This window comes from Cimex lectularius, unplaced genomic scaffold, assembly GCF_000648675.2.
Source record: "Cimex lectularius strain Harlan isolate CLEC.00 unplaced genomic scaffold, Clec_2.1 scaffold165, whole genome shotgun sequence".
Lineage (NCBI taxonomy): Eukaryota > Metazoa > Arthropoda > Insecta > Hemiptera > Cimicidae > Cimex > Cimex lectularius.
In genome coordinates this window covers 1,123,967-1,138,611 of record NW_019392863.1, presented here as the reverse complement: position 1 = coordinate 1,138,611, position 14,645 = coordinate 1,123,967, and the positions used below count along the sequence as shown (strand labels likewise).

The following is a 14,645-nucleotide window of genomic DNA, read 5'->3' as shown; positions in this document are numbered from 1 at the left end:
TACCTTTTCTTATCAGGCACAAGTTATTTGATATCTTATTGTTGAAAATTTTAGATTAGTAGGGAGAATGACAACACATATGCAGCCAGCGTTATAGTAATAAACCTTTGTTTGAACAATAAAAATAAGGAGGGAAAACTCATAAGGTGGGGTTGAGATAGGAAGTTGATGTCCGAGTGGATCGAGGTCACGATAGCTCAAGTGGTAGAGCAGCGGCGTATCTAGCCGAAGATCGTGGGTTCGAATCCCGCTCGTGCCATTAACTTTTTTTCATCTCAACTAAAAACCTTAATTAATTGTAATAATAAAAATAAGTTATAAAACCAGATCGGGGCTCTCAAATGGTTTGAGTCGCAAAGTCGCACGCTTAATAATAGACCAGGACTGCTGGATGTATGTTGATCGTATGGTGATACTTTCAGAATCAATCTACCTTGTAACTTTGCCTTAACCTTTGTGTATGCCAGGGTGTCAAAAAATGTTATTTCCTGATTTTTTTCTTCAAGTGCACTGCCTAATTATTTCAGCAGTCTTATTTATTTTTGTGAATAAAGTATCTGTATAGTTAATTGGAATATCGAGTACTCAAGGGCAGTATGAATAAATGTGTGAATGTAATTTATTGGCGTAAATGGAGAGGCTTCGAGGAGATATCGAGTGCTATGGGACAGCTTTAACGAAGTCTGGTGTGAGAAAGTAACTTATTAGCACGAATGGTCGTGCCCATCCCCCATTAACCCGAATAAGTTCGAGCACGAAGTCTGGTGTGTGAATGTAAGTTATTACCGTGAATGGAGGGGCTTCATCCCCAATAATCCTGAGAAATACCGAGTTCTCTGGGTAGAGTGAATGCTAACGAACTATTAGGTTTTATCTTGTTTTTGTCTATGTGTTCATTATTTGCGTTATTTTGTACCCAATGACGAGGCCTTCAGATTTAGAGAGCAATACGATATGAAAAGAAAGAATCAGTTACCGTTACATCATAACTTGTCTGGAGAAATGAAAGGAATACTAAAATTAGTAGGCTTAAAACGCGAGAAAGACAGGAAAAGACTTGTGGGCTAGATGACCAATTTAATTTGCCGGCCGTAAAAAAAGAAAAAAATAATATCAATATGTTGTAGTGGAGTGTAAGAAATGGATTTTGTAGGACAAAAATTTATTGGCAAAGGATGCATTAATCACTTCTAAAAGTGGACTTTACTCAGGAAAATATTCTACACAGGAGGTGTGATCCATTCTGACCAGCTTTCTGAAGTCGTTTTCGACGACGCAATTCTCAATTTTAGTTGATGACGCTTCAAAAATTGTTACATTTGGCTACATGATAACTTTCTCCTCAAAATTAAAAACAACTTTTGCCTGAGAGAAAAACAAAGGGAAATTCGTTTGCAGTTGGAAGCAGAAACGCTTTGATATGATGGCTTAATGGTTAATGGGCTTAATCCCAGTCAAGGGTGTCAATAATACTGATTAATAAATCACTGTTTAATTATTGAACATGGACTCAAAAACAGCTATTATACTTTTTGAATAATATTTATGTACTTAATCAATCTTCTCTTCATTCTAACCGCCTATTGTGTTAGACTGGATATCGTTATTTAATTTAGGCCACCCCTAAGAATGATCTTTGTCTCTCTGTACAAATTGACTCCTTCTGCTTTTAATTCAAATCAAGCTACTTGAAGCCGGTTCTGACTCATTTGCTTTCATCGCTCTTCTATTTTTAGGGGACGTCTTGACTTTCAACGTAACTATATCAAAAACTATTTTTAATGTCGTCGCACGTATTCCAGAAAGGTATTCTGTTTGTAAATATTTCGGTCGAGTAAAAGCCTTGAATTTGTTTGTGACCGACATTGCAGTCGGTAAATTCTGTACGGATTTATCTCACGGCCGAAATTGAGACAGGTAGTGGGAAAATGTTCGAGTTTTCCCAATTTCCATTTATGTTAAGCTCCTTTGGGCTGTTCAACATGAACAAAACTGTTTCTTTAAAAGAAAAGAAAGCATTTTAAGCCATTGCTTGACGCAGGAGTCAAAGAAAATCTCGTGAAAACGAAAGATGGCGGAAGAGGTCTATTTTCAGAATTTGCACTATTTATTTCAAATATTTATTTGATATAAAAACCACGTCCATACCATCTGTTCACCATGGAAACCATTTTTCGGCCACAAATCGTCTAAATTTACACTAAATTCCAGTTAAAACACAGATACAATGGGAGATTTAAAACCGTACCAGACAGTCTACAAAGGGGACTATATTTGGCCCTACATCGCCCCGATAATTTTCAAGTAAGATTGTTATTACAAACAGTCCATACATTTTCTGAATGTTTTGGTATGAAACATACACATTTTTAACATTTTCTATATTCGATATAAACACATCTTCATTGTAAAATCGTAGAATGGTGCCTAATACCAAACAATGCCCATTCCCTCACAATTCTCTAAATTTCAAATTTCCTAAAACCCAGAAGGAAAAATAAATTTATTTATAAATCATGTTAATAGGCCTGGTGAGCCTCCGGGTTGTCCTCCAGTAGCCAAAAAGGCCAGGGCTCAGAAGCTTCTCGAAGAGAAGAAGCCTTGTCACTGCGACAGGCATTCATGGAGCCCGCATTTTGAGAGGGCGAGGCACCTCAAGCTCAAAGAACAGGCTTTCAGGGAAGCCATGGTTGCCACAGCTCATAAAGTAAGAACTAATTTTCAAATCAACTTTCACTATATTTTCTATTGATTTGTTTTCCTTCAGAGAACAATACTAGAAAATGAGATTCTGGACCATCCTTGCACTGATTCAGAGGATGTCATCGCTTCCCTTTATCAGCTTAACTTCGCAAAAAGAAGTAATGACTTTATTTTTAAAAGTTTCTATTGATAGATAACAATTTTTTTTAAACAGATTTCCCTGTTGTTTCTTACCGTCCAATGATGGCGGATCATGACGATCCAGTCGTTACCCCCGTTGCAATGTTGAGAATAGGCCTGGATGACCAGGGATATAGAGATCCGACCAAATTTAGATCGATAGCTGTTGCCTGTCCTGACGTCGGCGCACCAAAAGAAGTCACATATTACGATAGTAAGTCAATAAAATCATACAATATTACAAAGATAACCCGTCATTTTAATTTTTAGATCCAGCTGAAGAAGCCAAATTCAGAATGAGGTCGGAATACCAGGATACAATAAGCAAAGTCGGTGCTGAAACTTCGAAAGCAGCTCTCCAGTTTACAGAACCGTTACTGACGAGCAGGAGACGCTGGGGCTGCAACTGTCTTTAAGTTCATCATAAACATACCAACTGATTACGAATACTTGCAACCTTTTAACAAAGATCTAATCGATTTTTAACCCATTTTCTGCCTAATTACTGGGAAAATGGTTTTAAAATGTCGGCTGATGCCTTAGTAATGCATATTCTTACCACCTTGCACAAGCATCATCACTAACTTAATAATAAACTTCAAATTATTTTTAAACTACAGTCGACTTTCTTTAACGAGTCAAGAAATTTCACTAGTTAATAAGTTGGTAAATATGTTCTTTTGGTAATTCAATTTCAATTGTGAGTACATGCACTTACTTATTAATGTATTAATGTTCAAGGAATTACAAGAATATCTGTGAGAATTCAATTGATCAAATGAGCAATTGAATGATGTGAATGATTAAGTGAAGGAGAAATTTATGTTAATGAGATAGCATAAATCAGTCTGTTATTGAAAGAATAAGTGAGTGAGCGATTAAAATAGATTGACAAATGTGTTTTACTATTATCATACATTTATGTATGTATGTACATATTATTTATGGGCCAACAAACATCAAGTTGTAATCGCCAGCTTGTTTTCTTAACTTGCTAACCTTTTGTAGTAAAATATTTAAAAATAATAATTTTAATAATAAAAAAATAAAACAAAGATTTTTTCACTTCCTTGATACTGAGATAATGGACGTAACTGACAATTTTAAAGAATCGAGGAACAGGTGATAATTGACAATTAATTTTTCAATTAATTATTATTTTTGTCTAATGTCTTGGTTTAGATGAAAAAGTTAGTGCCATGAGTGGGATTCGAACCCACGATCTTCAGCTCATGACTTCGTCACGGTAGCTCAAGTGGTTAGAACACCGGCATATTGAGCTGAAGATCGTGGGTTCGAATCCCGCTCATGGCACTAACTTTTTCATCTCAACAAGACCTTAGATAAAAAGAATAATTAATTGAAAGAAGTAATTTGGTCAATTAGACTTGATAATTAAATTCAATAATAAGTATAATAATTAATTCATAAAAAAAACTAATACAACTGTAGCTACTATGTCCATCATCTATAAAGTGCAGGTAATGGAAAGAAATGTTAAATAATAAATTTAGGTTTAAGTAAAATTTTGATACAAATACATGTTATTTTACTATAATTTATATATACTTATGTTAAATTTAAAAAAAAGAAATAAATAATTATCATACAATGCTATTTATACATAAATACACTTAAAATATAAAAATTAAATTACAACTATTAAAAAATTTATATACCAATTAAATAAAATTACAATGCAAAACTACATCCTAATAATCATCATCATCATAATCATAATAATTCCCATCACAGTCTTCCTCTCCGTTATACTGGCTCAGCATTTGTGCTACTGACATAACACCTCCGCCCGCTTCTTCCGCTTCAAATTCATCATCATCCAAATCCACATCGTCATCTATAAAGGAAAGGACAAGAAAAATCAATAGCTGACATTTACAAAAGCAAAAAAATGAAATATGTCTGACGGTTAATGGTTTGATTGTCAACAGGTGGCTTGTCATTGTTCATTTCCTGAACACGTTTTTCAGTCGGTGACCTTTGGGGTGATGCTACATCAGGCGTTTTACTTTTCTCCACGATCTTTGGTGATGAGGGAATTTCGATCGATTTCTGAGTGGGATCCTCCTCTTGAGGCAATTGCTCTCGTACCGAAGACAAAAGTTCCTCTTTAGATATCACCTCAGCTTTCCTTTAAGCACATAAATAAATTTCAAACAAAAAAATTTGCAAAATATTTTGAAGATTTGTTTGACTTTTAAACTCACATTCCTTCCAGGCTACCAGACAAGCCATCAGGCTTCAAGTTTATCTTCAAACTCTTGAGAACATCATAATTTATTTTCGTTGATATTTTTTTCTCCTGCAGCATTTTTTCAATTGCTTCTCCTAAAACAAGATAAACAATTAATTGTAAATTAATTCAAATTAACTAGAAATTTATATATGTAGTAAGCGAGTGGCAATGAATTTAAATGATCATCTTTCTAAAAAGCAATCCAGAATTTTCGTATTTTCCTTTAAAAAAATGTGTTTTTCCGTGCATGAGGATCGGTAATGATGAAAGGGTTAGTGTTCTACATCATCAAAAATCATTAAGTGCTTTTATTATATTGATAACCTCATAACAGTTTGACTCTACTGAAAGATTGCACATGTTAATGACTTCTTAAATTTTGTAATATTTAAGAAATTTAAAAAATTTAGCTGAAATTAAAGCAAAAATAAAATTAAAAATTATTATATTTATTAATATGTGTGAAAAATTAACAAAAATTACCTGCGGAGTTTGCCGGTATTAATGATGCCTTTTTTTTATTCATTATTCTTCTTTTCTTTTTGTCAGGAGCTTTCCCGTCCTCTTGCTCTTTTCTTAGTTTTTCCTCTTTCTCTGTGAACAAAAATTAGTAAGTGTAAAGAAAGAAAAAAGAATCTCCATGTGTTAATGTTACCCTGCTTGGCCTTAAGGTAATCTGCATTGTTCTTCGTCCAGATGGCGCCTTTCCCTTCTGACTCGCCTTCTGTCATGATGTAAGCGTCAAGCTCTGAATCATCGAGTCCCTCTGTGTCAAGCTCACCTCCGATACACTCGTAATTAAAATCCAGAGGGGATTCGTGGTTTTCAACGAGTCCCATCGACTCAATACTCGGACCTGCATGATTAAACTTGTAACGAAGAAAAAAACAAAATAAAAAACATCAACAACATACCTAAACCAACTGTGTCACAAGCGTCAGTTCCTATGTCTTCATCCTCCTCTATATTTTCTAGGATATCCAGGGTTGACTGGGAAATAAAATTGTTTAGGTCCCCCTCCTCATCATCTATAAAATTAATACGTTTTATTTAAATCGATTACTATTTACCTAAGAAAACCTGTCATTAATTAGGCAGTTTTACAAAATGTTTCACAAATTTCTTACAATTAATTCTTATAAAATAATTGTATAACTCCTAAAAAACATAAGCTAAAGTCTGTTTTAACTTAAATAAAATTCTGAAAAAGTTACTTAAATAAGTAAAGTAAAAATTAATTTCATCTTGTACAATCATTATATTATTCTGTAAAATCATATTTTAACAAATTTAAGCAAAAAAAACTCAAAAGTTATCAAAGCTGATGATTGTACTGACTTGTAGTTTCTTCGAGTGATAACTTGCGTTTCTTTTTCTCAATGATGTGTTTTTCAATTTCAGACTGAAGCCGGGCGAACTGTTTCAGCCTTTCTTTGTCCTCGAAGCCCTGGTGGAAAATATAATCAATACGTCACACAAGTTACTTTTTTTCATGTCTATTAGCCAGTTTATAAACGGTTTCAATGTCCCCAAATGGTGAAATAATCACCTTGAGCCTTTCGCGGTCTTTGGCCCTTGCAGCCTTGTATGAAGGTGGGTCCTGCTCTTCTTCAAGATCCACCGTCATGAATTCCGTGAGGGTCAGGGAACTGGACGGCGTTTCACCGAATTCAACCAACCTGTTGATAGTGTTAATTAGATAGCGACAAGCAGATTATAAAAAAATTGGCTGTACCTCTTTCTAAGTGTAGTCTCATGAACTTGAACCACTTTTACAATATCACCGACCGTCCTGTTAAACTCGTGTAACCTTGCAGCCATCAGTAACGCTGAAAGAAGAAAAAGAAATTGTACAATATGAAAAATTTAAAATATTTCATCCAAACTGAATAAAAAAAGTATTCCAAATATTGTATTTTGGTAGGTATATTATAATTCCTTCTTATTGCATTATTATTACGAAGATAAAGTTTGTTCATAATATACAATATCACTTTTAGCATTTCTTACAAATGTTTATTTAGTAAAAACCCATGCCAGTTTATTAAAAACTTTATATTAAATTTATACAATCCAGGATGTTTTATGGGGTCTGCGAGGCACAATATTGAGACATTATTTTCATTCATAACCTTTATTTAACGTCGATGTGTCACACAATTATAATAACAATTAAATTTATAAAATTAGCAAAATTTCCAAATATGCACACACAAAAATATAAGAGAATATCAATTAAAAGTGAAATTTGGTTGTTATTGATTATTCTGGTCTGCCTATCTTCGCTTGTTTGGACTGTCAGACATGTTTCGGGGATTTCACAGTTTAGACAGACCAAATGGATCAGCAATGACCAAATTTCATCACCCTTCATACAACACGGACTAATCATTGTAAAATAAACTAGCAAATTGGTAGTTAATAGTTGGAATTTAATACTTTAGACCACTTGCTTATTCCAAACTTGCAAATAAGAATTGACCTGGAATCAAAATTGGCAATAGGTCAATAAGTATTTTTATATTTTTAGTTTAAAACTAGCCCAGCACTACTACAGAATTTTATCAGCTAAAGAAGGCACAGTATTGGGAATGTTATTATCTGAATTTGTTTAGGACCAAGCTGTTCTAGTTGGGTGTGAGAATTAAATATCATTCATTCAAGCCAAGTGCATACCCAATGTACTAGAAACATTATGCTGAAGTAAAACTGAAAAGCAGAAAACGAGAATCACACACTGGACTAGATTTTTAGGTTGTAAATATGCACCTTTGGGACAAAACTGGAAACATTTCAATAATGTAATGCTTGTCTATTTATAAACACATATACTCAAATAGAATAAGTATATTTATCTACGTCCTAATGGATATTTGTCTAAGAGTGAAAAATGTCAATGATACAATCCAAATGGCAATAAGAATGACCAAGAAACTAGTAAGAATGTATCTAAGAAATTACTAAAAAAATCTACTTCAAAACGTATGGATATAGAGCATGGTCAAACAATGATACATATGGTTAGGTCATAATGGAAAGTTAGTTTTCAAATTCCTTCTGTAATATGATAATTGCTCATCATGGTAGTCACGTGGGTTCACCATTTCACAATCTTCATCTTGATAAATCAAAGCTAGATCAAACGAAGACAGTATATGTAGACGGTCACATTCAAATGAACAAAAGGATATACAAAAGATTTCCCTCTCACATATAATTTACAAAAATTAAAATCTACCAAAACTAATTAATCTTTTTAGTAATAAGTAAAATTAGTAAACATCAAGAATTAACAATAAACAACAAACAGAGATTTTTAAAAAAATCAAACCACAAGTCCATTACAGAGTTAAAGAGGAAATCTCAAGATCTCCAAAATTGGGTAATGCCCTTCCAAAATTTTGTACATGCATAATATGGATGTTGCAATAATCCCAAGAGCTCAGAACTGACAGAACGCTCATTAGCAAAGTTATAGAGGATCACAGAATCCTTTAAAATAAAAATAAAAACACTTGAGAGGATGGTATTTTCATTTTCAAAATGATGACTGCAATAGCAGGTTTGCCATGCAAAGCTAATGACAGGCCAAACCAGCGAGGATAGGCAGACCAAGTTGATCGGTAATCAAATTAAAGGTTCATCACCTCCTAGATCATCCAATCTCATTAAAGTTTAAATAATTACTGTCATAAAGGAGGGCTTAATGTCCAACTACCTGTAGGCTCTCATGAACGAGAGGTCAAACCACTCCACAATGCATTTTTCATATTATCATCAATTAAAAAGCCATGGGCTCTACCGGTATTCAAACCCAGAACCACAAGTGTGTCAAATATCCGGACACCCTAGCCACTCGGCCACTGCAGTCACAATGGAAATCTCACTATTTCTATCTGTTCTACTGTTTGGTAATTTAAATGTTACTCAAAACTAGAAAAGGTTGGAATATATTGAAGTATTAAGTTGTAGAGTTCACCAATGAATATGCAACGCTGGAATATCTGGTGACCATAAATTCTAATGAGCAGTACAGTTCAGCAATGTTAATCACATGATCTGAATGCCTTAAAAGTTGCAGATTAGTCCAGCAGTCCAGGCATGCAATCGATTCCAGGATGACTACCCTCTTAAATAAAGATAGTCACTTCTTTACGATGATACCAGCAGTGTCAGTGTGTAATGTTACAATATTTACATTTAATTATATTTAACACTCCCTTGTAAACGATGATACACTTTAAAAAATGGACGTTAATGGGCTACACTTTAAACATTGTTTTGTATTGTTTCATAATCTATGTGCTTTGTAAGCAAAACTTTAATGTTATTTTTTATGTTTTAATTGTTACATATCAGGTTTTCATTCGAATAATGTGATATGCCCGAACTAAAGAAAACGTGAAAGGGCAAACGGCGGCTAAGCACAAAAGACGGCGTCGAATAGCTGGGTAAATAACTAAATCTATAGGGGAAATACTTAAGATGAATGTATTAATAATTATTTATAGTTTTTAAATTTATTTAATTGGTCCAGCCAAGGATTCAGTCAGTCAATAGAAATGTGAACTTTGCGGGTGAATAAAATACTATAAGCACCAAATCTTGTTTTGGACAAATTGCATTCGTTGTATACGGCAGAGGCTGTTCATTAAATACACGTTCATACGATACAATACATGTTCATACCTGGAGTAAAAAAGTATTTAAAATAAAAAATGAACACGTGTCTAGTTGTAAACAATTAGAGAAATTTTCATCAGCATGGTTCATTGTTCGCTGAGTTCTCGTAGAATAAAATTAAAGGGGGTTAAATGAATATATATAAAAACATTATCTTACATCTGAAACAACTAGGATTCTAAATTCCAAATATTATTCGAATGTTATTAACGCCAAAATAAAAACTTGACTAAGTAACGTCCGACTGACTGGTACTTGAAGTAGATTCAAAATCCAATATGTCCCCCGATATGTTTTACCAAGTCGGACTTTTGTATATTAAAAAAAAATTGCTACTTTTGAAAATAGTCTAGCTTTTTCTCAAAGGGAAATATCTACGTATTTAAATGAAAATGAAAATAATAATTAATCCTAGATAAAAATCCAGCCAAATTTTCTAGCGCTAATAGGCCCGATCGATAAGGTTTATCTCCTTTTGTCTCTGACGCGGGTAGGATATTTTAAGCTGATCTTTTTATCATGATTTTCTCTTTTTATAAACTAGGCATTAATAGGCTTTGGGAGAATGACAACGATTTTATGGTGTAGAATCAAATAATTATAATCGGCTTAGGAAGACAATGGGGAAAGTTTGCTGGGGGCCCAACGTCAGGTTTTATCCGACATTTTGTTTTGATTCGTCGTCTTGCCACAACATTTAACATAGAAACTTTTGTCCAATAAAATAAATTTATTACTTTCGTTACTTCCGAAAAATTATGCTTTATTCAAAATCGATTCTACCAAAATGTTTTAGTGTTTTATGAATGTTTGGATAGATTTTTTTTCGTGGGGTCCTCACCTGCTCCGCAGATTCCAGATGGCCTTCTTCCGTAGTGCATCGAATCCCTTTTCATCCTCTGGACGAGTCGAAGGGCGGTCATGGTCACTTCGTGGGTCTTCTCGCCGAACTCGAGCTTGTTCGCGAACCGGAGCACGTACATGCAAGGATCTGTAAACAATTTTTAAAATAAAGTCGTATATCGTGTCACAGAATCGACGAAACATCACGATTCCTCTTGCTTACAAGATTTCCCACACAAAATAACCACTGTCAGAACTTTTGAACAAAACATCACAGGTACTAAAGGAGTGAGTAAAAAAACCCGTTTTCAATTTAAAAGCTCATTTTTTACATTTCACATGCAGACTGATGTTAATGTTATCCTACTATCAATTTTAGCAAGTAAGCATTTACTGTACTGAATCATATTGTAAATACAAAACCCATATATTACGCGAGCTATGCACTAAACAGTAAGGAAAAATTGATTGCAAAAAGCACTCTACAACAGTCAAAATGACAAAAAAAGAAAGTTAAGAGTGAATGACCACTTAAATAAGTTTCGAAAAGTTAAGTCATGTTCCCATCAGGCAAGATGAACATCAGGAAACATGGCACTGTCTTTAGGCAGGTTAGGTTTAGTTACTATGAGTGATCTTTACAATTTTATTGGTCTATTTTGCAATAACCATTATGGTCTAGAGCTTTTTACCAGAACCCAAAGCTTTGTTAAGGATTATCTGCACCAACATTGGACACGTTCCGAAATTACAACTTCCTGGCAACATTAGGACAGGTTTGTTGCTGCTGCTCCTGCTCCATATTCAGTAGTATCTGGTCATCAGTCTACCATTCTAATCCTAACATCCTAGGTTTTATTAGTTCCGCCGATAGTTTCTGAAATGGTCTTTTAATGAACTTTTTCGTAGGCCCATTGAACTGGTGGCTTATTCTTAACTATACTATTTTCAGATGGATGAACGTTTTTAACAATTTGGTATACCGCAAAAGAGTTCAGGGTCGGTAGGTGTTCTTACTAAACTTTTCCTTCGACAATTTATCGACATCAGAGGACAGCCTGCAGTACTGATCGCAAGGCGAAGTCAATTTGAACAAAAAAAAAATACTTTCGGCGTTTTCTGTTTTAATTGTGAAGATGATCCATTATAAATGTGTTTTATAAGAGCGTTATATCAATTCTATGCTCTTGGAACGAATACATGTTTATGTTCATGGTTTGGAGATACTTTGGTGAAAACGAAGAAACTTTGGTTTTAATAAAATTATTTATACAGTGAGATCTCTTCAAGAGGTTTGTGAGGAGATAAACCTAAACAATGAAACGGACCAGGATGATCGGTGATGACCCACAAAGAATAAAAAGCAATGTTGCCTTTAACAGCCATTCATGGAGAAACCATGTGTTTATTTTAGTTTCCAGTTTTAGCCCATCACTCCCGATGTTTGCTAACTAAAAACCTGCTGATCAATATCTTGGAGGTACCAAGTCTTTGGTTTTCGATGAACTAGATTATCGTCCTGCTGGATACAAGAAGTCTTTTCAGAGGATCTTCGGAAGAGGTCAAAACAGAGAAAACTTCCTTACGGTTTTCGCCGAGCTTTCGACAGTTTTATACTGTCATCTTCAGGGCCTGTTTTATTATCATATAAACAAACAATTAAAACATGAAAAAACAATAATTACAACAATAATTGGATATCTTACTTTAAAACCTTAATAGGAAATTAAACAACATGGTGTTTTGGGCACAGAAGTACATTATGTTTTTTTCGGCTCAGCATCTAAATATTGATTTAAATGGAATACATTAACAATTAAAAATTATAGCTAAAATTACAGTAAAAATAAAGTTAAAAAACGTGGTCGAGAAAGGTTACCTCATATAAGTCTAAAAAACCAATAAAATCCACCTTTTTTTAGTTTTTCAGGTACAAATGATCACAGTACGTTTCCCAAATATATATATACATATACAATTAACTTATTTTAAAATTTAAATAACAATAAAGTAGGATCACAGATCAAATCAATAAATTGTTTTTATCGGTTTTTATTGATTTGATCTGTGATTCTACTTTATTGTTATTTAAATTTTAAAATAAGTTAATTGTATATATATATATTTGGGAAACGTACTGTGATCATTTGTACCTGAAAAACTAAAAAAAGGTGGATTTTATTGGTTTTTTAGACTTATATAAGGTAACCTTTCTCGACCACGTTTTTTTAACTTTATTTTTACTGTAATTTTAGCTATAATTTTTAATTGTTAATTTATTCCATTTAAATCAATATTTAGATGCTGAGCCGAAAAAAAAACATAATGTACTTCTGTGCCCAAAACACCATGTTCTTTAATTTCCTATTAGGTTTTAAAGTAAGATATCCAATTATTGTTGTAATTATTTTTTTTTCATGTTTTAATTGTTTGTTTATATGATAATAAAGCAGGCCCTGAAGATGACAGTATAAAACTGTCGAAAGCTCGGCGAAAACCGTAAGGAAGTTGTCTCTGTTTTGACCTCTTCCGAAGATCCTCTGAAAAGACTTCTTTGGTTTTCAATTGCCGTTAAGAGGTGATAGTCTGAAGAAGCAGGATGAGGACTAAAGTTTGGGCGCGGTAGTACCTCGATATTATCGATTTTGCTTTTAATATTGGTAAGTAGTGAGGAAACGACGAAGCTTCATAATAAGGTAAATTCCAAAATGATAGAATCAAGCTTCTACCCCCCCCCCCCACAGACCCGACCGTGCTCCTTCAGACTATCATTTCTCTATCCAGGAATGAAACGGGAAAACATTTGCTACATCGGAAGTTACAAAACTAAAGTAGAAAACTTTTTAAATTAACACCCCAAGGCGTATTGACTAGGAATTGACTAGCTGATTTCTAGTTTTTAATCCCAGAGTACTCGATATTCATCGGGGCGGGGTTGAACCCACTCCATTCTGTCTAATAATTTACTTTTTCTCTCCAGCCGTCACACACTCACTCCACAGTACACGATATTCCTCGGGGAGGGAAGTCGAGGTGCTACTGTTTAAAATTGTTTCCTATAAATATTATGTTTTTTATAATCCTCACTGGCTTTAATTGATCTCGTTAAAGATACAATGTATCAAATACCTAGATTAGAAAGGCAATGACAGATGCCCATTATTATATAGATAGAAATTTGATGACAGTTAGCTGATCATGGTAGCTTGGATGGGAATCAAAGTTAGAGGAAAAAATTGTCTATTCGTCCTCGTAGGTGGTGATGATATTTCGAGTGTATAGGTAGGTCAGCAGTACAAATGATACATGGATGGGACTAAGAATGCTCGCCGTCTTGAATCTGTCAGAGTTCTGAGAATTCGTTGCCACACCTCACTCTGAAGGAACGTTCGGTTAGATAGGATTTCTAGTAAGGAGTGATAGGAAGCGTTTAAAAAGTATGTGCTACATCTAGTAACGCACCCAAGCAATATTCTTTATTCTCTAGAGCAGAGTAGATAGTGTTGGATCGTGGAATGATGAGGATGGAAGCCGAATTAGCCCGAAGTAATGGTTGTACGAGTATCTCTGTCAGATATTAATTAAGCTCTTTAAAAGGGTTTTTTTCAAGTATTTTGCACGTTGAAGGAAGAAGGCTGATGGGCCTGTAAGATGTTGTTGGGAGGACTGTGAGCTTTAGAATGAGAATATTTCCATAGAGAGGAAGTGAGTTGTCCGTAGGATAGAATTATATTGCGGCTAAGAAAACTATGGTCTTTTGTGTGAGCTTTCTCACATAGTTTGTTAGTAATTATATCATGACCAGGAGATTTTCTATTCGAGGATTTTTGAATGTGGTACTTAACTTCAGATGGATGAAAAGGGAGATGAAGAGGAATTGCTATATTAAGGTTATGCACAAACCGTTATGCATGAGGAGCAACATTTATGTCTCGATGAGGAGTAAAGGTGCATTATAAATGGGTTGCAAATAGGTTTG

The 14,645-nt window shown here is 34.1% G+C and overlaps 2 protein-coding genes across 2 annotated transcripts in view; one reads left to right on the top strand and one right to left on the bottom strand.

Moving 5' to 3' along the window:
* Positions 1-2,138: 2,138 nt before the first annotated feature.
* Positions 2,139-3,502, top strand: LOC106666281. The gene is made up of 5 exons (XM_014393362.1): positions 2,139-2,304; positions 2,527-2,707; positions 2,768-2,861; positions 2,918-3,097; positions 3,154-3,502. Exons 1-5 carry the CDS (start codon positions 2,228-2,230, stop codon positions 3,297-3,299), a joined length of 678 nt encoding a protein of 225 aa, XP_014248848.1. The 5' UTR covers positions 2,139-2,227; the 3' UTR covers positions 3,300-3,502.
* A 1,058-nt stretch (positions 3,503-4,560) lies between these two features.
* Positions 4,561-14,645, bottom strand: part of LOC106666158 (transcription factor IIIB 90 kDa subunit) — a 37,912-nt gene continuing 27,827 nt past the window's right edge. Inside the window, exons 5-14 of the mRNA XM_014393118.2 lie at positions 10,665-10,814; positions 6,876-6,969; positions 6,690-6,819; positions 6,479-6,587; positions 6,055-6,168; positions 5,796-5,996; positions 5,624-5,734; positions 5,112-5,232; positions 4,812-5,035; positions 4,561-4,741 (exon numbers count right to left, since the gene is read on the bottom strand). Of these exons, the coding sequence (XP_014248604.1) occupies positions 4,596-4,741; positions 4,812-5,035; positions 5,112-5,232; positions 5,624-5,734; positions 5,796-5,996; positions 6,055-6,168; positions 6,479-6,587; positions 6,690-6,819; positions 6,876-6,969; positions 10,665-10,814 (1,400 nt within the window). The 3' untranslated portion in view covers positions 4,561-4,595. The remainder of the gene's footprint in view (positions 4,742-4,811; positions 5,036-5,111; positions 5,233-5,623; positions 5,735-5,795; positions 5,997-6,054; positions 6,169-6,478; positions 6,588-6,689; positions 6,820-6,875; positions 6,970-10,664; positions 10,815-14,645) is intronic.

Coding starts and splice junctions, on each gene's coding strand:
- LOC106666281 (XM_014393362.1), top strand. CDS start 2,228: ATGGGAGATTTAAAACCGTACCAGACAGTCTACAAAGGGGACTATATT. Junction 2,708..2,767: donor TGGTTGCCACAGCTCATAAA/GTAAGAACTAAT, acceptor GTTTTCCTTCAG/AGAACAATACTAGAAAATGA. Junction 2,862..2,917: donor GCTTAACTTCGCAAAAAGAA/GTAATGACTTTA, acceptor TTTTTTAAACAG/ATTTCCCTGTTGTTTCTTAC.